Source organism: Penicillium arizonense (genome assembly GCF_001773325.1).
Source record: "Penicillium arizonense strain CBS 141311 chromosome Unknown PENARI_contig022, whole genome shotgun sequence".
Classification (NCBI taxonomy): domain Eukaryota; kingdom Fungi; phylum Ascomycota; class Eurotiomycetes; order Eurotiales; family Aspergillaceae; genus Penicillium; species Penicillium arizonense.
This window is the reverse complement of record NW_019173299.1, coordinates 190,483-212,930: the sequence shown is the minus strand read 5'-3', so window position 1 is coordinate 212,930 and position 22,448 is coordinate 190,483. Positions and strand designations below refer to the sequence as shown.

Below are 22,448 nucleotides of genomic sequence, written 5' to 3'. Positions count from 1 at the left end.
CGGAACTGCGCGTCGAAGGGGCCAAACATCCGCATAGTTAAGACGAGGTTGCTTTGATCTTTTTCCTCTCTTTTCAACATTCCTCTCAGATATTTACCATGGCTTCTTGGCTCCAGATCCCCAAGAATTCGCCCTTTTCGCTGGCCAACATTCCGTTCGGCATCATCTCAGCGCAATCCGCTTCAAAAGTAGCCGCAATTGCCATCGGTGACCATGCACTGAACTTGAGCGCATTCGCCTCTTCAGGAGGTTTTTCTCAGCTTCCTGCAATTCAGCAACACTTGGCTGTCTTCAACCAGCCAACATTGAACGAGTTCGCTGCTCTGGGCCGCCCTGTGCACAAGCAGGTCCGCGAGTATTTACAGAACGTCTTCCGCGCCGACACACAATTCCCCCAAATCCTTAAGGACAATGCCTCTCTCCAGAAGTCAGCTCTGTTGCCTCTCTCTCAGGTAACCAACCACCTCCCCATGCAAATCGGAGACTACACCGATTTCTACGCCGGTCTGAACCATGCCTACAACATTGGAGTCCTTTTCCGTGGCCCAGACAATGCGCTCCAGCCCAACTACAAGCATCTGCCTGTAGCCTACCATGGCCGTGCCTCATCAGTTGTGGCCTCTGGCACACCCCTCCACCGTCCCCAGGGTCAAATCCTGGCCAACCCTACCGCCGACCCTAAGGTGCCTACCTTCTCCCCTTGCAAGCGTCTCGATATCGAGCTCGAGCTTGCCTGCTTCATCAGCAAGCCCAACGACCTCGGAAAGCCTGTTCCCATTAATGAGGCCGAGGACCATATCTTCGGTGTCGTTCTCATGAACGATTGGTCCGCCCGTGACATCCAGGCCTGGGAGTACGTCCCCCTCGGTCCCTTCAACGCGAAGAACTTCGGCACAACCATTACCCCCTGGGTGGTTCTCATTGATGCTCTGGAGCCCTTCCGAGCCGCTGGTCTGGAGCCTGGCAACCGCGAGACTCTCCTCCCCTACCTCCGCGAGAAGCGCGCCGAGAATGCCTACGAAATTCCCCTCGAAGTTGAGGTCACCAACCCCGGTGGTCAGCCTACCCTCATTTCTAAGAGCAATGCTCGCAATCTGCTCTACTCTTTCCCTCAGATGGTTGCTCACCACACTATCACCGGTTGCAACTTGCGTACTGGTGACTTGCTTGGATCAGGTACTATCTCTGGTACTGAGCCCAAGACCGAGGGTAGTTTCTTGGAACAGACCAATGGCAAGACCCCTATCAAGCTTGCGGATGGCTCTGAGCGTATGTTCCTCGAGGACGGCGACACTGTTACTCTGCGTGGTATGGCTGGCACGGAAGGCAACTATGTCGGTTTTGGCGACTGTGTTGGCACTATCCTGCCTGCCATCTCCCTGCAGTAAATGAACAAATTTCAAAAATGAAATAAGTAATGTTTTTGATTTTTATTCCATAGTCTCTAGACAGCTTGCAATAACAATTCTCGGGCTGCTATCAATGAAACAAACCGGCACAATCAAAAAGCCATAGTCCTAAAAGATAAACCCGAAACTTGACTTGACAATCCCATAAACCCCCACCTACTCCTTAACCCGAAACTCCTCAGGCGTATCCCCCTGTGTCCTCCAATGTCCTAATTTAACAGCCTCCTCAGCCTCCAGATTCCTCACAATCCCACTAATGACCGGAAACAACCCCAAATCCACCCCAACCCTCTCAGCACCCCAAGCAGCAGGAACCAAACACAAATCAGCCAGTGTAATCTGATCTCCAACACTAAACCTCCCAGCCGACCCCGCAACAACAGCCTCGTAAGCCCTCAACCCATCAACAATCAAGTCCTTCGACCAACCGTTCTTATCAGCACCCAGCGATCCAACCCGCCTCAAAATCCGCAGGTTTGTCACTGGCTGAATATCACACGCAATGATATTTGCCAGGGTACGCACTGTAGCGCGGGTTTCCGGGTCTGACGGGAGCAGCGCGGGTCCCTTTTCTGGGAAGGCTTCGTCTAGGTATTCCAGGGCGGCCAGGGATTGGTTTATTGTTACAGGTTTCTTAGTCTCGTGTTGGATCACTAGGGCTGGGACTGTGCCTGATGGGTTGATGGCCAAGTGGGCTGGGGTTGATTGCTCGTTTCGCAGAAGGTTCACGTATACCGGTGTATAGGGAATTCCTTTTAGGTGGAGGGCTATCCGGAGGCGGGCGGAGCAGGAGCTGCGGAAGTAGGTGTGTAGAGTGACTTTGCCGGGCATTGTGGGTGGTTTGTTCCTAGGAGAGGTCGATGGTGTGGCGTGGTAGATGTGGACGTGGATGTGGGTGTTGATGTTGGGATCTGGACGCACGGATGTAGTGCAGTGTTTCTAGGTGCGAAAAGGAGGACTACTGTTACATTATTACATTAAGTTATAGGAATCGCGGACCTTGTATCCCGTGGCATTTGAGGTGTTGGAATGTATAGTCCGGGGTCGCGGAATCAGTTCCGGGTGACGGCCGAGTCCAAGCGCTGCGGATTTCCGCTCTGTTCGTTTCTTTCTTGACTTCCTGTGGAGTAAGCTCGTCATATGCAGGTGATGTGAGGCAAGTGTGTAGTTCCCGGTCAATATCCTTGTCTAGCTACTAAGTATATGGTGTGCCCTTACTATGACTTGGTGCCATATAGATCAGGCATGATCTAGGCTACCTACCTATCTTACATTGCTGACTATGCTAGTATCGAGAATTCTCATGTTTGACATTCCTTGGTCTGTTCAAGCTCCCGTTTTATACTTTGGTCTCTATTGTGTCCGTTGGTGCTGGCAGTGCAGCCTATCAAATCAAAGGCAACATAAAGTTATGCCATATGTCACGGAAAAGACATCGTACTTCCCAATTACTAAAAATCATAGCTAGCTGATTACACAGATCGTCACTAATATGATTGAATTAATCAAATTTCCCCATTAGCTCAAGGTCCGATCCTGACACACTACAATAGTTAGCACAATTAGCGCGGGACGGATATCGCCGGCTATTTCGGCGCTCGCAGCCATCTTCCATACCCTGCGATTATCCATCACCAAATATCCACAGCATCCACTAGAGCAGGAAACTACTGTTTCATCCGCTCAGGAACGGTTGAAGATGGATGGGATCAGGCCATCCCGGTCGAGCCGGCCGTACCAGCGCACTTACAAGGCATGCATCCCTTGCCGGCAACGCAAGGCCAAATGCGACCTAGGATCAGGAACCGAAGGCCGGACCGATGGCTTCCCGATCGGTCCACCATGTGTACGGTGCCGCAGGGAGCTGAGGGAGTGTGTGTTCCCTGAGAAGCGCGCGTGGGAGAGGTCCCGCAAACGAGGTGCGCTAGATTTCATTCTCTGCTGACCATACTTGAATTGGGCGTTGTCTGACTGGTCAATGTTCTAGCTCGATCATCTGCGGACTATGAGACCGATGCCTCTCCCCGGCAGGTCGGTCATTTGATGGCGAGCTCACCTGAGGGTGCTGCTTCTGTTCAGGTTCGAACTGACCAGTATCCACCCACGGTCGACAGAGCCAATTCGAAGCCACAGACGAACCACTTTCAACATTCGCCTGGTTTCCAACCTGGATGGTCTGTTCACCGTGGTCAATCGCGGTCTCAATATGGCTCGTATGATCATGGCGGGGCTATGGAGCGGCCACGCGGTGATCAAACTGATCAATCGCCCTCTGGTACATATGAAAACAACAAGCACCGGTCTAATTCTTCGCTGTCAAACTCTATGATGCGGACTGTTGTTGCGAGCGGGAATGATGCATTGAATATTCTGTTTGAGGCGGCAACTGCTCAAGAAGATAACCCTGCCGATACGAGTTCGGAATCACTGGCTGGGCCTCCGTCGGCAGGGCCGAATACTCAAGACCGAACGCCCAGGAATTATGATGCTGCGTTTGACCCTGTGACCCGTGTTATATACCCTGTGCAGCTATCTGATGCCTCGCGGGATACTCTCAATGTCTGGGAGGCTTGTCGGTTTGTTAAGATGGGTTGGTTTACTGCCAGGGAAGCTGTTACGTTTATTGATTTGTGAGTCTCCTGCATGAAAGACAACGTCTTCGAATTTAGAAGTCTGTTGGTTCTTTGATCTAGTGTCCATAAGAGATTACTTATGTGCCCTGTGATTCTGGTACATCACGACTAACTGATATCAGATTCTTCAAGAACATGTCATGTCTATCTCCAATCCTAACGGACTTCTATGCCAATCATCGATATCACTACTGGCTGATTACCCGAGAGCCAGTCTTGTGCTGTACTATACTCATGATATCCTCTCGCTACCACGTACTCCCTGGAGCTGGGGGTGAATCAAGAAACTTTTTCATCCACCACCGACTCTGGCTACATTGCCAGCAGTTGACGATGAGGCTCATCTTCGGACAGGAGAAAGCCACCAAGTCCAAAATTCGAAGTCTTGGTACTGTGGAGGCACTACTGTTGATGTCAGAATGGCATCCTCGCTCGCTTCATTTTCCACCAGATACAGATGGCTGGGACGATGACTTGATCCCGCCAGCTCCTAATACTCATGAACAGAATGATCAACCTGCCAATCGCTGGGTCGAAGATATGATTGAGCCAGCACGCCGATCTGATCAGATGTCCTGGATGTTACTGGGATGTGCTCTCTCTCTTGCACACGAGCTAGGCATCTTCGAGACCGAGGAGAGTAGCTCGCCAGCAGAAGAGCCAGAATGGCGAGATCAAATGACGCTTCGTTGGCAACGTGTACAGCGTCTGTTATACGTTTACATCAATCAATTAGCCTGGCGGATCGGATGCATGTCTCCAATCCCCCAGTCATTGAATCACGCTATTCTTGGTGGACGAAAACCACAGGGACTAAGCCAGCCTGGCAGCACTTGGTTGACATTTATGGATTCATGGATTGAATTGACCAAGCTAGCTAAATCTGTCACTGACATGTTCTTTCCGTCTGCTGCATTTGCTCGGCAACAACTGCATAGCGGCCGTTATGTCGGTCTACTAGAGCATTTCCGGCCTCTCCTCAACCAATGGAAAGACAGGTATCTGCAGGTGGAAGTCCTTGACAAGGCATTCTACAATGATCTGTTCATCGAATACCACTTCGTGCGGGTGTACACTCATTCCGTGGGGATGCAGGCAGTGGTAGAGCGAGCCGTGGCAGAAAACGATCCCAACAATTTCGACGAAGTGCGACCTATGGCGATCGACCCAACAGATTACGAATATATCCAAGAGGTGATTGAGGGGTGTTGCCAGATCTTGCAGAAAGTCACCCATCTAGCCGATGCAGGTGCACTGCGATTCTCGCCGGTGCGGATTGTCCTGCGTATCACCAGTGCCTCGATCTTCTTGATGAAAGCGCTCAGTCTGGGTACTCGGCATGCGAAGCTTCAAGAGTCGCTTCAGATACTGGAGAAAAGTATCAAAGCACTCAAGTCGAATGCATTGGATGATGTGCATCTGAGCACTCGTTATGCCACCCTGCTGGACATGCACGTCTCGCGGTTACGGCGTAATCTGCTGGCGTCATCGAAGGCGAGGAAGAATAGTCGAGGCAACACGCGACGGTCATCTATGGGCCCTCCTCCTTGGCCTGACGCAAGCGATCGGTCCAATACTATGAACACCCCCGTATCGCAGGACCTGACGTCCGATCTGGGCTTCATGCCGTCCATGAACGATGTCGGTGCTGATGATTGGCTGTCGCTGCCTTTTGATCCTTCAATGGCGCCTTTTGGTATGAGCAATGGAGGGCAATTCCCGATGTATGAAGGTGGAGCGTTGGACTTTATCTGGAATCTGCCATCGTAAGCTCATCTGTATGGTTAGCTGCGTACATAGCCCTGGAAATGAAGTATACCCCAGGAGGGACCTAAGAGCAAAGATAAAAATAACATAATGCAGAGTGAAAAGTTTCTTATCCCTGCAGCGGCATTTCTTTTCCGAGCCTCAATATCATAGGCTCGGAAGTCAATGTCAAGGAACAAAATCCCAGAATTCCTGAAGCTCCCGATGATTCGGTGGCGAACGGAATGCACGTGACCTGGGGTCACGTTTCCGCCAAACGAAAAGTTCAACTCTTCCCCGACTTCTTATCGTTTATTAAGTGACGCCCCCTTCGTCTGGCATTTCTCATTGCCATCAATATCCACCCTCCAGATCCACTCTCGAACATTCAGTCTGTACACTTTTGACTGATCAGCTGGGTCTCCCTTGGTCGACACCTCGCGACCAAACAAACATCCTCATAACCCGACTCATCCGATAATCATCCTCCCTTCTATACAATGGATCACTCGAGAGATCCCTGCCCATGGGTCGCGCTGAGCGACTTCGGTGGTGCCTTCTGTATGGGTGTACGTCTTGCCAGATCATCAACTCGTCAACCATCCGCATCAAGACAGATCAACTAATCATCTCTTTCTATACAACAGGCTATCGGTGGTGCTGTCTGGCACGGTGTCAAAGGTTTCCGCAACAGCCCCTACGGTGAGCGCCGGATAGGTGCTCTCACAGCCATCAAGGCACGCGCCCCGGTTCTCGGTGGTAACTTCGGTGTCTGGGGTGGTCTCTTCTCAACCTTCGACTGTGCCATCAAGGGCATCCGCAAGAAGGAAGATCCTTACAATGCCATTATCGCCGGTTTCTTCACCGGTGGTTCTCTGGCTGTCCGAGGAGGTGTCAAGGCTGCCCGCAACTCCGCTATTATGTGTGCCGTCTTCCTGGCCGTCATCGAAGGTGTCGGTATCGGATTCCAGCGAATGATGGCCGACAACACAAAACTCGAGCTTCCTCCTCCTCCCCCCTCCGAGCAAAAGGCTCTTGCTTAAATTTCTCTCCCCCCGACCACTGCGCCCGCGCAATCCGACTCACTCCTCCGGTGGACTACGATCCACCTCCTTTTCCGATCTCTTGTCTTTATAACACATCTCACATTGAGTCTCTCTCCTCAGGTGTTTGGTTTGGGTCATCATCATTAAACGACATGGCATAGAGGTTCTTGGCTTCCTTTTTTTTTCTGTTTTAGCTTGCACTTCATACCACCCTTCCACTGTCTATGTCTTTGGAACTGTATTTTATGGATGGCGGGCTCGTTCTACGGCCAGTTCCTAGCATTGCCGTGTGTCTTCTCGGGCCAATTTGGCTTTCAAAAGGAAATCCTCTACTCCTGCAAAAGCGTCGGGATGGTGACGGATACTTGTACATTAACGCACAGCTACCAGGCATAATACGCAACTTCACTTTCAAATGTTCACATATTGATCCCTTTTTTCAGAATATTGATGAGACACAGACTCAAAGTAGGATTCGAACTTGGACTTTGATGAGTATGGGATGCAGGGTCACTTTACTGACTTGCAGTGGTATCTCCGCTCTCTTTCCCCCGCACCAAACCACCAACCTCCATTGCATTCTATAACCAGCAATGACAGCACCAGCACTAGCCACATTCAAACCAACCTTAATTATCCACGGCGGCGCAGGAAATATCCAACGCTCCAAACTCCCCCCAGACCTCTACGCCAGCTACCACGCCTCCCTCCAATCCTACCTCCGCTCAACACACGCCCTCCTCAGAAATGGCACAACAGCCATAGATGCAGCGGTACACGCCGTCTCCCTCCTAGAAGACGACCCACTCTTCAACTGCGGCCGCGGCAGCGTCTTCACGACAGCGGGAACAATTGAAATGGAAGCCTCGATAATGGTAACATCCGTCCAAGCCCCCAACGAAAGCGACCCCGGCGCAATAAAGCGCGGCGCAGGCGTAATGGGCATCCGGAACGTGCGCCACCCAATCCGTCTGGCGCGCGAATCACTTCTCAGAACGGGCGTTACGGCGGATGGGGGCAGTATGCATTCGCAGCTTGCGGGTCCGCATGTGGAGAGTCTTGCGCGAGACTGGGGACTGGAGTTCAAGCCTGATGAGTGGTTTTGGACCAGGAAGCGGTGGGATGAACATCAGCGTGGTCTGAGGGGCGAGGAGGAACCGCTGTTTTTGAGTCAGGGGACTGTTGGGTGTGTTTGTTTGGATCAGTGGGGTGGGTTGGCTGTTGCTACTAGTACCGGTGGGTTGACGAATAAGTTGCCTGGAAGGATTGGGGATACGCCGACTCTGGGTGCTGGGTTTTGGGCCGAGGCTTGGGATGAATTGTTGAGTGGTGGCGGTGGTGGTGTTGGTGTTTCGGGGCCAGATGCTTCTTTCTCGGTCCGTGGCTTGTTGCAAGGTGCGCAGAGCTGGATGGCGGATTGTATGCCGCAGCTTGTGCGCGAACTGGGTCCACCTGCTTACTCGTCCCTTTCGCTTGTTGGTCGGCCTTGCAGTATTGGTAGTACTCGGCGTGCAATTGCTGTCTCTGGGACTGGGAATGGAGACTCATTCTTGCGTGTTGCGGCTGCGCGCACGGCTGCTGCTATGATGCGGTTTTCTGGGCCGGGCTATTATCCTTCTACACTTGCTGATGCGGTGTCGGCTGTCGCCGGCCCTGGTGGTGAGCTGCAGCGTTCGGCTGGTTCGAGGTGGCTCGAGACTGGCGAAGGCGAGGGTGGTATCATTGGGATTGAAGCAGAACTTGCTGTTAATGGGGCTTTAGATGTTAAGTTGCACCGCGGCAAGGTTGTGTTTGACTTCAATTGTGGTGGAATGTGGCGCGCCTGGGTAGAGGAGGATGATTCTGGCAAGGAAGTCGAGAGGATCATGGTCTTTCGAGAAGATTACCAATAAGTACAGGTACAGAGTAGACGATTCGAGCTTTAATTTACACCAGATAGAGCCCTATCAGCTGCCAGACCTTTGCCCTTCCAAATAAGTCAATTTTGTTGTTTGCCTCACAATGTAGTCACGCTCGTAGATATATATATGTACGCCGTCCCCTCTCGCTTCACTCCTGTCATATGATTTAAATCGACTTACAGTTACTATTCACTACCAGCACCTGATGTAATATTGACCAATTATTATTATTCAAAAAAAGTAATCACCTATTTAACTAACCCGCTTGCTTCTCCTCGCTATTTAGATGATGCAGTGGTATGCAGCTTACTGTAGCTCCACACCGCCAAGGCCGCAAACCCTATAAAAGGATCCAATCCCCACTGTAGCGGAGAACAACAAGCAAATTTCAAAAACCAAAAAAGAAACTCCGATAGGGGGAATCGAACCCCCGGCTGTCGTGTGAGAGACGACGATGTTAGCCACTACACCATATCGGATCTTGGATGAATATTTTCACAGAGTTTGACATTATAACCCAGTTGACTTAGTGCAAGTGGGACAGCAAGGCAAACCAATATATGTTTCGAGCCCTTAAGAACAGCATATGGGTTGTGTGTATCGGATTGGTGCAATCCTACAAGAGGAAACCTCACTGATCATGCGCCAATATACACTCATTCCAAATTGGCAACCCACCCATCACCAAGTATTGCCTCAATGTGGTGCCAATGGCTTCTTCATCAAGTCAATTTAGCAGGGCTGCTTGGACTGATTCACTTCAGCGGACGACAAGAGTGATATGGACGAGTACTGTAACAGTGTTCAATTTTTTGGTCGTAACGCATACATTTTGACTGGTAAGAGTTTATATTGCTTCGGAAATCCAGTTTGCATCTCGGACTTGACCACGTCCATGCCAGCGGCATTGAAAATCTCCTTAAACTTCGAATCCATCCTTGTGACACTGCTGTCCAACTCGTCGTACATGTCATTTCCGAGGGGATCAGTGGAGAGATTTTCCTTCACCACCATGATTCCGGAGAGATTCAAACTGTCACGACACCTCGCGACGTATGCGACCAGCTGTGCATCTGTGAGATGTCCCACACACCACTGAGTCCAAATCAAATCGTATTTCTTGCGCGGGCTCCAGTCCTGAAGGCCGACGTTGTATATGTCCCCAACCACGCCCCGCTGTCCGAACTCTCCTTCCTTGAGAGCTCGAGTGAACTTTTCTACCGGCTCCACAATATCCACCACTTCACAGACATCGCTGAGGAAACCCTTCGTCACGCGACCGACGCCCGCGCCGCAGTCGACACCTAGACCGAATTTTTGGTGATCGGAAAGAGTAGGAATTAATCGCCGGACTTTGGCCAAAAAGCTTTTGGACCCTCGCAGCTCGATCCGTGTATACCAGGGAAAATTGCCTAGCATAGCTAGCATACCACTCGAGGTGGCAGGAACGTTGTTCCAATAATCTATCGACGCGTCATGGTCAATTTTGGAGTCCGCCGTCGTGGTTTCATTGAGTGGTAGTCCGTCGACTACAGGAGGTAAATTTTGGGGCATGCTGCAGAGTAATTGAGAGATCCCGTCTGGTTAGAGACAAGAGATTTTCGTAGTTGGTTGATAGTAAATCATGTGACTAAGAGGCCTGAGGCACCACACTCATGGTAAGTTCGGTATACACACAATCTGCAAAGTAGCGGGGATCTGCAATTATTTTATTTGACAGAGCGAATCAACTTTTACTTTCTAATCTTTGCTCCAACCACTTAGCACAATCAAAGGTGGACTCCAGAGGCTCTTTATTCGACCCCTGTACCTCAACAAATTGTAGACCCGAAATGGAAGAAAGCTCTCGGATGCCTGAATCAAATTTGAAATCATCGCACGGAGTTGTTGACAAAAGTTCTTCATCGAAAACAAGGCGCAAGTACCTGAGTCTTTTGAACTGCTTTAATAGCTGCACGCATCTTAAAACGTGAAGAGAGGGTAAACACAAATCAATATCTTTGGGGTTCGACGTGGCTTCTAGGTCGCTGCTGCTAAGCCAAAATAATATGATTCTATATTGCTGCGCCCTATTCGACCAATAGAAAGTGCAAACTTAATAAAATCATCTATATCGTCGAACTTAAAATGAATCGATCGATACGCAAAGGGTAGTGCCTCTTGACGTATCCATTTATTGCCGAGCAGAGCGCTAGTGTTCCGACTTAACGGAAATTAAACCCACTTGAATCTCCAATTGATCCTAGAAAAATGCTCTCAAGGAATTCGGATGGATCTGTTTGTTCCCACTCCGGCTCTGGGATGGCGAGTTCAATAATACTTAGTCGAAGTTCGTGCGGAAGTTTCATCGCATTGCCGCAATCCATCTTGATAGATTCACTTTGAGGCTGCATTTCGTTGAGCTAATAATTTCTTCAAGTCATAAAGGGTCGCCAATACCTTTGTATTCATTTTAACCTGAGACGCCTCGATTTCAGTCAATAGTAGAGGTAGGCACAATCTAAATGAGAATTGAACGTCTAATAGAAAAACGTAGTATCCGACATTACTGCAACGTTTCAGGGTAATCGTGGCTTCTTCATTATTAAGTGACTGTCCTCGAGTTAGGCAAAGGCAAGCTAAATTGCAGAGGGACTGAAGAAATGGGGCGGCCGTACATGACTCTCGCCTAACCTTAGAAGCAGAAGTTCCGTGACAGTGTGGCGTTCCTAGTATTTCTTCTGCCTTCGATGTTCTTGTAGCTCCTTTTCGGTTCTGTCAAAAAGATTATTGGAGACGGGTGACAGATCCGAATAGAATCGCTCTTCCTTTCGAGCCTCATCATTAGGGAGTTCGACCAGGAACCTCAATTCTTTTTGCATTTCAGGAAGCGACGCAAGAGGTCTTTGTTTGGCATTCTTGAGGCCGAGGATACGAAACAGTTTTACTGTCATATACAGGGGTGGATGGTAGAGTGAGGGACAACTTGATCCACGCCGTTCCCTTTGTAATGATGATTTTCACGGCTTTTACCGAAGGGCCCGGAGCCGAAACAACACACAGATTTTAGTTAATGTTCTTATTTGCTGCCATATAACGCGACAGACCTTGCTTCGTGGTTTCTCGGGGTCTGCGCAAAACTTAGGGAAGAAACACAATCTTGCATTGCGACGATGCTGTTCTGATGTTGGCTCGGAGAATCTACCATCTCTAGTATTCTATTTTCCTGGTTATTTGGGACTTTGCACCGCCATGTTGTATTCGTCATATATCAGTCTTCTCCCAAAAGAGTTGCACTGGCTTTCTCGGCATATTGAAAAATCCGTGTATAGTGGTGCGAAGTCATCGAAAAGGGCCTGATGTCGATTCCACCCCTCTAGGTCTAGCTATGTTCGAATTTCCTAAAAGAACAACCACGAAGAGCGAGTCATCGTCGTGTTATCTGCTTCAATATCGGAATCTGCCTTGAAGAGCAAGGCCGCCGCATTTTCTCCCATCTTGTCCACCGCAAGCATAAAGGCCGTTGCGCCCTGATCATCTGAAATATCCGACGCTGCTCCTGCATCAAGCAACATCCGTGCAACCTGTGTTTTTCCGTTCAAGACGGCTAAGTGCAAGGCGGTTCGCCCAAAACAATCCCGTGCGTTGAGATCGGCTTTCGCTTCCAGGAGACATAAGTTGATAGACAGGTTCCCAATTTCCGCAGCAAGCATTAACGGTGTCGTTCCGTACGTTTCAGCGTTAACATCCGCGCCATATTCGACCAGCAACGGCACGACTGTTTCACCGCCTTGTTTGACAGCATGAAACAACGGGGGGGCGTTGTGAGAGCCTCGTAAGTTTACATTGGCCCCGTATTCCAACAGAAGCTGCGTGACCTGCTTGTGTCCCAGAAAAGCCGCTAGCTCAAGCGCGGTATATCCCGCAGGGTCCTTTGCATTAATATCTGCTCCTCTATCAAGCATCATGCGCAGCCTACCGAGCTGGGCTTCCTGTGCCGCTACGCGTAAGCCACTCGTCATAGTGCTTCCTTGTCTTTTGCCTTCAGCAACCCTCTTCAAAAGTGTTCGCTCTCCAGGACTTTCCATTTTCCTAGCCACCAAGTGCAAAGTCTTCTTGCTATCGCCCGATTTTTCCGAAAAAAGACGAACAATCGCCGCATGCTCTTGGACAGCAGCACCGTACAAAGGAGTCCATCCATCTATGTCTTGAATGTCGGCGTTGGCTCCATTTTGCAGAAGTAAAGCAGCTATCTGCTCATGTCCTTGCAATGCCGCGATATGTAACGCCGTGGAACCGTTCTTGTCTGCAAGATCGGACTCAGCCCCATTTTCAAGCAGCAATCTTGCTACTGCCGTTGAGCTATCTTGCACAGTCCAAAAGAGAGCAGTCTGTCCAGCATGGTTCTTCGCATTCACCGAAGCTCCATAATTCAATAACAATCGAGAAATCGACTCACGCGCAACAGCCCAGTGAAGCGCAGTGTTGCCACCTGAATCGGTGGAATTGACATCCGCGTTCTTGGACAAAAGCACTTCAACAGTGGCCTCATGAGCTGCAGACACTGCGAAGTCTAATGCAGTGCTTCCATTGCTATCCTTTGCATTGATGTTGGCGCCACTGTCAAGAAGCATCTTCACCATTTCTTTGTGACCCTCTTCCGCTGCCAGGAAAAGCGCTTGGCTTTTTGTTTCTATACCTGTGCTAGCATGGACTTCTTCCGCGAGCAATAACTCCAGCAACTCGCATTTTCCACCAATGACAGCCCAATTGATTGCAGACCACCCTTCATGGTCCGTTATGAGCTCGGCGCCACGCAAGAGAAGGAATTTGACTAAATCTTTGCTCCCGTTCTTGGCAGCCCACAAAAGAGCTGTTTCTCCGTTGAAATTTTGTTCGTTGATGTCATTTCCATTATCAAGGAACAGCTCGACAGCATCCCTTTGATTGTTCTGGACCGCAACGAGAAAGGGGGTTTCACCACGACTATTACGTATGGTGATATCAACGCCCTCCGCCAACAAAATCTTAATGATATGTGGGAAGCCCCACCAAGCTGCGATGTGCAAAGGCCCAATTTGTTTTGGATACCGGTCGAACCAGTCTTTGATCCGCGGTGAGGTCGCGTACTGAACTTGTACGGCGGACAAAAGCTTACTATTGTCATTGAGGTACTTGAGAACCATTTTCGTGTAGTCGTCACGAGAATTTCGCACATGATGACCCCAGTAATGGGCTGCATAGGGAAGGAATACGTGGTGTTCCAGTCGCTCCTGAAGCGCTTCGCCGTCCACGCATGGTCCGCTGCCAAAGACATCAAAAGAAAGGTAAACGAGGCAGGCTTTCGCAATTTTTGAATCAGGATCTTCGAAAAGCTGTTCGGGAAAAGTCTCGAAGTACTCTTGTAGGGTTTGATGGACAAGCCCTACCACATCTCTCGTTTCATCAATTTTGACCAAACCAGCGCAAATGCTAATAATAAGCTTGTCATCCACGCATTGGCTCTCTTCGAAATCGGTATCACTCGCCCATACTCCCAAGGCATGGCGAAGCTCATTTACGTGAAGAGGTCTTTTTGTATGAGAGATGAATGAAAGTGCATCCTTAGCTAGATTGCAGAGTACCGTTTCTTGTTGCTCAATCCTCTCCATGGCCTCATGATAATAGTCAAAGATGTTGTCGGGCAGACTACTCAGTGCTTTTCGCACACCCGCTATATGCGGTTGTTGGCATATTTTTTCGACGTGATGATAGGCGAGTAGAAACCTGAAGCACTTTTTTAGCACATGCACCTCAAGCTTCTTATCAGCTTGCTTCCTTACATTCCCTTGGATTTAGTAATGATTTCTTCAACGATTTCTGCTTTCATCCTAGAATCGTTTCGAATGACAAACTTCTGGAACATGTTTCTTTTCGAAATCTCGGAGTCCAGGAAAATTTGCAAATCAGATGAATTTGCCGCGATAGGAATCCGCTGAAACCCAGAAAATTTCACAGGAAGGGTAATGTGCGGGCGAGACGTGAACATGAAGCGAATGCTGGTATCCAGCATTTTTATGAAACGAAAGAATTTATCTCTATTGTATTCCGGACACTCATCCTAACGAAAAATCAGCATACGCATAAAAACAACTTGTTATGTTCGGGTTGTACCAGGGCATCAACGATAATGATCATTTTGCAGAAGAAATGGCCGAGGGACTTGATAAGTGCGACCCATTCATCACCCGTCGGATCTCTCTTTTTCACGGCATTTTGATCGCGGAATTCTTTTACCACAGGAGGTATGTGTTCGATTTGCGCAGTTAGTTGCCGTGCAATGCTGGACAGAAGAGCGAGCTCAGAATGTGTGTTCGAGTCTTTGTAATTGCAGTACATGAATGCAAGAGCAGTGTCAGTTCCACGAGTCTTTTCATAGACGTCATCAATAATTATCGACCTATAATTTATAGTCATCAGAGCGAGATTGATACTCTCAATCAAAAGCTAATTCGCGTGAATACATACGTTAATATAGTCTTCCCACTACCGGCTTTAGGCAATTAGCATTCGTGCCATGACACTCATTGTAATCAAGGAAGACTCACGATCTCCATAACACCAAAGAGTCGAGTCCTCGGTGCCGTCCAACCATCGTTGGAATGTTTCGTGGCTCAAGACCCATTGACAGGTTCCATCGTGATGCTTACCGAATTTGTCTTTCTGTGCAGCAAGGAAAGTTTGTGATGAAAGATCATCCAGCAAATCTTGACGTTCAAGAATTCTTTCCCTATCTGAAATAAATGAGAATTAAATATCCCTAAGGCACTCAGCTGGAAAACATACTTCCGAGCTGCTTGTACACTCGCTCAGACTGTTTCAAAGAGCGATTTGCTTCACCCACTTCGACCAAAGTGAGCGTCCCAATCAGTCTTTGTTCTCGCTCGACCATTTGGTGAAAAGTATTGTAAGCCGAGGCGAGCTCATCATCTTCTCCAGACACGAGGTTTCGCAATGCTTTGGCTATTACCGATTGTATAAGTTCGCACTGCGGCTTCTGTGGACGTAATCTAGTGATTTACTTACCGAAACGCTTTTTCTTTGTGTATTTCGCGCAAATCCCACATAAAACCAGCACTGACTTCAAAACCTCAGCCAAAACATTTTCAAGTTCAGGTACTGGAGGTATCTTCCCCTCAATTGTCTTCAGCCGTTTGAGATACGACTCGACATCACGGAAAAATTCGGCAATCTTGTCAAAATCCGCTGATACGGAGTTCGCGGTCTATAAATCATCAGCCATCATAAGTCACATGAAGCTAAGTCCTTACTTTTAAAAGGTGTCGCACTGCCGTGAAAATAGCCATGCTTGGTGGGAAAGACTATCCCAACAGGGCTCAAGTTATTTTTAGTTTTCTATAGACTTTAACAGTACTTACGTTTGACGCTCCTTGAGCAACAACCTCGCTGACCGTTTCGATGGACTTCAGGCTTCGACTGACAAGGCTTCTGAATCTGTCAGTCTTCGAGCCATCATGCCGAGTTCGTTTGAATTCTTCTTCGCGAATGTCTATCTCGCTTAATACATCTTCAACACTGTCCGCTGCTTCAATGGAGCCGAGATCGACTTCAGTTATATCCTTGTATCGGTCAATCGCAGTTCGCCAGATGGCACCGACATCAGTCATGGTATTAGCAGCTGACATTTCGAAACAAATAACCTCAGAGCTAAGAAATGTAGGATTAAACAAAATAAGGGCTGCCACAAAATTGAACCCACCTCAGGAGGCGGGGCGTACGCCTCCAGTCGAGACTAATATCGACTAATACGGATAGCCGCCGATCCTCGACTGGCGGCGTAACATCAATGGCGGCTTCACCTCTTTCCACAACCGAGGACGAAGTCCACGCGTTATGAACAATCGATCTTCCCATGCCCCCGTTCCCTTCACTTCTCAAACGAAAGAAGCCTTCCTGAAACACCTCATCGAAAATCCGTCTAGTCGTCGAATATCCCGACATGAAACGGAAAATCTCCTCGAATGGTTGACGAACCCTTCAAAGCGACCCACCTCACAGACAGAGTTCAGTCGACGAAACTACGTTCGGAAGACATTCACCTGGGACACACATTCTCAAAATCTTCTCGCAAAGCCAAAGTCTGGCGAAGGAGGCCATCGCGTGGTGGTTTTCGAAGATAGAATTGCCGCTACTGTGGAGTGGGTCCACGAGAGCAACGGCCATGCCGGATGGGATAACACTTGGAAGAGCATTAGCATGTCTTACTACGGGATATTGCGGTCAGATGTCATATACCTGTTGAAACAATGTCAGATTTGCGCCCACGACCCTTCCAAGCGTCCCAAGAGAACAAGAGCCAACCTGACAGACCTATCCTCGGCTCATGAAGCTCAGTCTACTTCAGAAAGGGAGGTAATTGAACCTGATGATATCAATTGGGGCTCATGGACATGTGAGGACCCGGCTGCAGGCCAAAGCAAATGATGGCAAATGTTGAAGATTAGGCAAGACTGCTTACTCCGGGTGCAAGGAGGCACTATGTAAGCGACCTATTCCATTGCCTTTGCATTTTACCTAAACCAAGTAGTATAGGACATCTACTCAAATCTTACGGTCTCATTTTTAGCCCACGATGCAGTTGATATAGGAATCCTGGGATTTGAATTCGATGTGTCATTTTCGCTTGCAAGAGAGTCGAATTGACAAAAAAAAAAAAAGAATAAAGCTAGCTCAGGCTAGTGTATCGAAAGCCTTTTTACAAATCTCCCTGATTTGGATCCATCTTCGTAGTAAGGTGGCAACCTTCTGGTTCAATGCAGGCGACGGGTTCTCTGAAGACCAAATCCCTCCTTTGACACTAGTGTTTCCCTCTAACGCCTTAATTGCTAATAGGCTTTCTTCCAAATAAGTTTTAACCCATTTACGGATCCATTCTGTTGCTTTTTCAGAGATAGGGCCCGACGATGGTAGATCAAGAATATATTTTTCCCAATCTTGACGTTTCATGCATTTTAAAGACGCCACAATACTTACACCAAGGCTGGGTCCAGACGAGTTTATCTCATAATGACTGAGGCAGAGAGTAGATTAGCTTGAGTTTCCCGGAATCTAGAGTAGGAGGATTACCCATAGTATCCATGGCTGCGCAGAGCCTCCTTGTCGTCGACTGAGAGATCTTGGCACATGATGTCATCCAAATAAACAGCGTCGCTTTCATTTCGATCAAGGAAAAAGCCATCTATGCGTGCTCGGGTCAGTATAGTACTAAGCAGTGACATAAACAGTAGAAATACTCACATTCCACCAAGAGGTAATCATTGGGATGTGATCCGTAGTTCATGAGTACTTCATCACCTTTCTCTTAATTACCACGTAAGTTGTCAGCCCAAATATTGATCTGCCCCGGCAGATCATCGGAAAAAAGCGCTCACCATGACGAGCTGTGGCTCTAAATGTTGACATTTGTCCGTCGAAAACAACTTCGCAAGGCTATTTCACTGTATTAGACAAAGCTGCGAAGCGTGAAGCATGCCAAAGAGACGTTACTTACCGCATTGTCCGCATGATTAAAGTAATCCCCGAAAGGTACCAAACCTATGGCATCATTCCAGTCGTCAGGAGGCTCTTTGCCAGGACTGACATAATAAAAGCTTCGCGTATTCAATATAAGCCAATGGTATGAAAAAAGGCTCCAATCCGTGGTAGGGAACACGGATAAAACATGTTCCCAAGCATCACGAAGCCGCTTTTGCTGTTGCACCAAGACCTTTTGGTACGTATCCTGGACTGTAAAATCGCAGGGGGAATTGGAAAACAGATTCCATTTTCCAGATGCGGAAGGGGGCAGAGTAATATACCCTTTATCATCGCTTCCCGTATATTCAGGCCACAGTACCGGCAAGGACTCTTGAAAATGTTGTCGAGAAGGCCAAGTTTTGCGCCAGGTAGCCCAATGCTCAAGTGAGCTCGCATCTCCGTGCGTCAGAAATGCGGCGAGGATTCCATGAACGGAGGCTTCGTGCGGAAAGCGATCGACAAATTCTCTCGGGACGCAATCAATTGTGAGCATTGTTGACACAGGAACGGCAATCATAGTCTCATTTGCCTTCATAACGTGTAATTCATTTAGCTTCTTCCCGAAAGATGCTAAAAAAGCCTTTGGATGTAGCTCACTTCTATTGTTCTGGTCGCGATAATTCCCATACCGCGTCCGGGAAATCTAAAAGGGGCGACTCCGTTGATTTGGATACCATTAGACAATGCCCATTGCACGAAATTATGGTGCTTGGCATCAAGCCCTTCGACACTGGCCATTTTTCAATCGAGCAAGATCGATTGATACTAGATTGACGACATCTTTCTTGGTCCGAGGTTCAGATATCAATCATTTTCACGTGATCAGACTGAGTTCTTAGTAAGCCATATTTACGGGTTAAGGTGGACCCTGCTGGAGTTCACGCCCGCTGAGCTGGGCGCCCGACCCAATGAGGTGCCAGAGCTGAACGGAACCGGTCATTAGTCATCATTTTCATGGGTCTCGTTGAACTTTTCACGGGTCCCGCTGAGCGGGAACCCGGTCCGGTTTTACACAAGATGGTATCGACAGGTATTGACACGACACTTTCGCCAGTGCTGCACCGCACTGGATCACGCTGGGCTTATTCGACACTTAATTGGAATATATGAGACCATTGATAGATCTATTCTCTATCAAATCCAGGGACCGGAGGAGCACCAATGACTATGACTTTTGTGACAGGATGATGGTGTGATATTCCGTCGGTATGGCTCATAGCTGGCCAAGAACACGGTCTCTACTTAAGTAACGGCATCCTTCTTTTGGAGATTTAACTCGATTATATCTCGCTACCCCCGACGGAATGACCGCTCCAACATCTTCAGCAACAGAGAGTGTTCCGACCAAACTCGGTGAAAAAGTCCCAGTTGTTCAGTCTACAGTAGGCGATGGAGCACTGCAGCTGCTGGCCGAAGCCGGTTCAGTCGGAGTTGTTGATCCCGAGACATCTAGAAGACTTTTGCGCAAAATCGACTTGTATGTCATGCCACTGATCTGCATCGTTTACTTCCTGCAGTATCTGGACAAGATCGCCATCAGCTATGCCAGCGTCACTGGAATGCGCGAGTCAGCGAAGCTCTACGGCAACCAATTTAACTGGGTGTCCAGTGTTTTCTTCTTCGGTCAGCTCGCCTTCTCCTTCCCCACAATGCGCCTGGTGCAAGCATTTCCCCTAGCAAGATATGTGGCTGTCAACGTTACCGTCTGGGGCACCATCCTGGCCTGCATGTCCGCTTGTCATTCATTTGCCGCCCTGATGGTCTGCCGCGCGCTTCTGGGCGCCGCAGAAGCCGCAGTCGTGCCTGCCTGGGTGGTCTTCACCTCGCAGTGGTACCGGAAGGAGGAACAGGCTTTCCGCGTCGGTCTGTGGTTCTCCATGTGTGGATGGGCTCAGATGTTCGGCGGCTACGTCGCATATGGTGTAGCAATTCACATTGGTGGGGATCCTAGCGCGTCCCTGCGAGGTTGGCAGGTCATTTTTCTGATCCTGGGCCTGCTGACCGTAGTGATTGGCATTCTCTTTTTTTTCATCCTGCCTGATTCCCCTGTTACTGCGGGATTTCTATCCCCAAAAGAAAAGGCGATGCACGCAGAGCGTCTTCGAGGCAACGGGCAGGGCATTGGAAGCAATGTTTTCAAAAAAGCTCAGTTTTACGAAGCTCTTACGGACCCGCACACTTGGCTCTACGCTTTCTGGGTCCTGGCGGCAAATGTACCAAACTCCATTGCTACGAGTTTTGGAAATACCCTGGTAACGGGGATGGGCTACTCAGCAACACAAAGTCTCTTGCTTGTTACCCCGCTGGGGGCTTACGAGGTGGTGGTGTTAGTTGGGTTGACCTATATGGCAATGAAGACACAGCAGCGACTATTCTGGTGCATCATAGGCCATATCCCGGCAATCGTGGGGGCGATCCTTATGGCGACAACTGGCAAAGTGCCGGCCCTTGTGGGATACTACCTCTCGGGAGGCATTCCGATTGGGTGGACGACAATCCTTGGGCTCACCAGTACCAATGTAGCTGGCTCAACCAAGAAGATCACCGTGTCCTGCATCCAGACGATCGCCTACACTGTCGGCAACATCATCTCGCCCCAAACATTCCAAGCCAAAGACGCCCCAAAATATTTGCCGGCCAAAATATCTATCGTCATTCTGTACTTCCTCATCACAATAGACCTGTGCCTTATCCGGTGGCTATCAATCCGAGAGAATCGTCGGCGCGATCAGGAGAAGGAGGCACTAGGTGGCGCGAGTGTCCTTCCAGAGAACCACGAGTTTCTAGACCTAACAGACAGGGAGAATCGGGACTTTCGTTATGCTATATGATAAAAGTTTGTGCACTTGAGCTGGCGATGCGGACGAGGTATAGAGGTGATGAATAGATATAGATATAGTCAATGGAGGGAAGCGAATTTACAACAGTTATGAGACATAGACCCCATGCCGAGATCTCAAAGTTGGAAGGCTCCGCATCGACTGTTGTTTTCTAATGTCCAAGATGCGTTGGGGACAACTAAATAACAAAGATGCGGGCATTTCTTGGTTCTACTCTTGCGCTAAAGTATAGTTGGCTCTTTAACCGCTAGGTGGAGGCTGATTCCAATTATGGAAATCTAAGAGTGAAACGGGACTACTGCAGGCGAAGAGAAAGTGAATAATTGACTTCTTCGCGCGCGCCAACAGAATATCCAACACATGAGCTGCGAAATGATTTGTCCATCCATTTTGCGGCTTCTTTAGCTGAAATAGGAGGCAGTGCAGCTGAGTAAAGCGCTAAATGCCATCTCACTAACTCCCCGGTGCTCGCAGATTCTTAACCTGCTTCATTTCCCTTTGTGTCTCAAAGCAAGAATATTTGATCTTTCAAGTTATCATCACGAGAATCTCCAAGGGTGACGCGCGACATGGCAGAAATTCTAGGAGCTGCTTCTGCTGTTGTTGGCCTTGCTGCTTTTGCAACTCAAGTTGTGGAAAAGCTTGATGCTCTGAACGCTATCTATAGGTACAACCGGACTGAAGCTGCAGTTTCGATTGAATCATTGACTGGTCACCTCAATATTCTTCGCTTAATATTAGGGTCTGCCCAGTCCCTAGAGGGGCATCCCGCGGTCGATCAAGCGATTTTGAAATGTCAGGAGACCTACAGCATCATTGACCTTGGTCTAGGCGATCTTTTACAGAGAATTACAAACATGCCATCTGCCAAGCGAGCCGGTTTGAAGTCGGTGAAACTACTATTTTCACGGGATATTCGCCGGGAGGTCGAAAAAATCGAATCTAAGCTTGACCTCGTGACCAAGACACTGAACTTGTGAGCTCCAAAACTCCCGACAACGAACCAGAATTTTGGCTGATTCTAATTGATCGTACAGATTGCTTTTACTTTACAACATCCAAGACCCGAGGGATACCGTAGGAGGTCCACCGGGGGAAAGCACCTCTGCACCTGCTTTGACCCAATCAATTTCCCGGAGCAGTTCCTTCATACACGACTCTGACCCACGAGAGCAAAATACGGCAACCTTGGTCGTTAGAAGAGCCACCCACGTTCAACGAGCGTCATGCAGTCGGCAATACTGCCATTGCTCATGTCATCTAACTGAAAATATCAAAGGACACTACTGGGGTTTCGAGTTCACGCCGTTTTCGGCTT

The 22,448-nt window shown here is 48.8% G+C and overlaps 11 protein-coding genes across 11 annotated transcripts; 7 read left to right on the top strand and 4 right to left on the bottom strand.

The window, feature by feature from the left end:
* Nucleotides 1-98: 98 nt before the first annotated feature.
* On the top strand, nucleotides 99-1,388 carry fahA (fumarylacetoacetate hydrolase FahA; the record flags this gene model as incomplete). Its single annotated transcript, XM_022635331.1, has 1 exon — nucleotides 99-1,388. The coding sequence occupies one exon, from the start codon at nucleotides 99-101 to the stop codon at nucleotides 1,386-1,388; it is 1,290 nt and encodes a 429-aa protein (XP_022484733.1).
* A 177-nt stretch (nucleotides 1,389-1,565) lies between these two features.
* maiA (maleylacetoacetate isomerase MaiA) lies at nucleotides 1,566-2,240 on the bottom strand (the record flags this gene model as incomplete). Its single annotated transcript, XM_022635471.1, has 1 exon — nucleotides 1,566-2,240. One exon carries the CDS (start codon nucleotides 2,238-2,240, stop codon nucleotides 1,566-1,568), a length of 675 nt encoding a protein of 224 aa, XP_022484721.1.
* Nucleotides 2,241-3,108: 868 nt separating this feature from the next.
* Nucleotides 3,109-5,812, top strand: PENARI_c022G11043 (uncharacterized protein; the record flags this gene model as incomplete). The annotated part of the gene is made up of 3 exons (XM_022635450.1): nucleotides 3,109-3,328; nucleotides 3,397-4,039; nucleotides 4,165-5,812. The coding sequence occupies 3 exons, from the start codon at nucleotides 3,109-3,111 to the stop codon at nucleotides 5,810-5,812; spliced, it is 2,511 nt and encodes an 836-aa protein (XP_022484756.1).
* Nucleotides 5,813-6,288: 476 nt separating this feature from the next.
* Nucleotides 6,289-6,831, top strand: PENARI_c022G01558 (protein transporter TIM17; the record flags this gene model as incomplete). Its single annotated transcript, XM_022635319.1, has 2 exons — nucleotides 6,289-6,357; nucleotides 6,436-6,831. 2 exons carry the CDS (start codon nucleotides 6,289-6,291, stop codon nucleotides 6,829-6,831), a joined length of 465 nt encoding a protein of 154 aa, XP_022484824.1.
* A 596-nt stretch (nucleotides 6,832-7,427) lies between these two features.
* On the top strand, nucleotides 7,428-8,726 carry PENARI_c022G06969 (isoaspartyl peptidase/L-asparaginase; the record flags this gene model as incomplete). The annotated part of the gene is made up of 1 exon (XM_022635399.1): nucleotides 7,428-8,726. The coding sequence occupies one exon, from the start codon at nucleotides 7,428-7,430 to the stop codon at nucleotides 8,724-8,726; it is 1,299 nt and encodes a 432-aa protein (XP_022484677.1).
* Nucleotides 8,727-9,539: 813 nt separating this feature from the next.
* On the bottom strand, nucleotides 9,540-10,289 carry PENARI_c022G01899 (N-terminal protein methyltransferase; the record flags this gene model as incomplete). Its single annotated transcript, XM_022635322.1, has 1 exon — nucleotides 9,540-10,289. One exon carries the CDS (start codon nucleotides 10,287-10,289, stop codon nucleotides 9,540-9,542), a length of 750 nt encoding a protein of 249 aa, XP_022484832.1.
* Nucleotides 10,290-12,115: 1,826 nt separating this feature from the next.
* Nucleotides 12,116-16,399, bottom strand: PENARI_c022G12368 (uncharacterized protein; the record flags this gene model as incomplete). Its single annotated transcript, XM_022635467.1, has 8 exons — nucleotides 12,116-14,480; nucleotides 14,537-14,814; nucleotides 14,868-15,153; nucleotides 15,222-15,246; nucleotides 15,302-15,487; nucleotides 15,540-15,716; nucleotides 15,780-15,978; nucleotides 16,133-16,399. The coding sequence occupies 8 exons, from the start codon at nucleotides 16,397-16,399 to the stop codon at nucleotides 12,116-12,118; spliced, it is 3,783 nt and encodes a 1,260-aa protein (XP_022484713.1).
* A 208-nt stretch (nucleotides 16,400-16,607) lies between these two features.
* PENARI_c022G08987 (integrase zinc binding domain-containing protein) lies at nucleotides 16,608-17,198 on the top strand (the record flags this gene model as incomplete). Its single annotated transcript, XM_022635421.1, has 1 exon — nucleotides 16,608-17,198. One exon carries the CDS (start codon nucleotides 16,608-16,610, stop codon nucleotides 17,196-17,198), a length of 591 nt encoding a protein of 196 aa, XP_022484726.1.
* Nucleotides 17,199-17,836: 638 nt separating this feature from the next.
* PENARI_c022G03868 (uncharacterized protein) lies at nucleotides 17,837-18,278 on the bottom strand (the record flags this gene model as incomplete). The annotated part of the gene is made up of 4 exons (XM_022635352.1): nucleotides 17,837-17,952; nucleotides 18,012-18,072; nucleotides 18,146-18,203; nucleotides 18,265-18,278. The coding sequence occupies 4 exons, from the start codon at nucleotides 18,276-18,278 to the stop codon at nucleotides 17,837-17,839; spliced, it is 249 nt and encodes an 82-aa protein (XP_022484809.1).
* A 1,316-nt stretch (nucleotides 18,279-19,594) lies between these two features.
* On the top strand, nucleotides 19,595-21,121 carry PENARI_c022G03604 (uncharacterized protein; the record flags this gene model as incomplete). The annotated part of the gene is made up of 1 exon (XM_022635348.1): nucleotides 19,595-21,121. One exon carries the CDS (start codon nucleotides 19,595-19,597, stop codon nucleotides 21,119-21,121), a length of 1,527 nt encoding a protein of 508 aa, XP_022484748.1.
* Nucleotides 21,122-21,699: 578 nt separating this feature from the next.
* PENARI_c022G10843 (uncharacterized protein) lies at nucleotides 21,700-22,110 on the top strand (the record flags this gene model as incomplete). The annotated part of the gene is made up of 1 exon (XM_022635449.1): nucleotides 21,700-22,110. One exon carries the CDS (start codon nucleotides 21,700-21,702, stop codon nucleotides 22,108-22,110), a length of 411 nt encoding a protein of 136 aa, XP_022484715.1.
* Nucleotides 22,111-22,448: the final 338 nt, after the last annotated feature.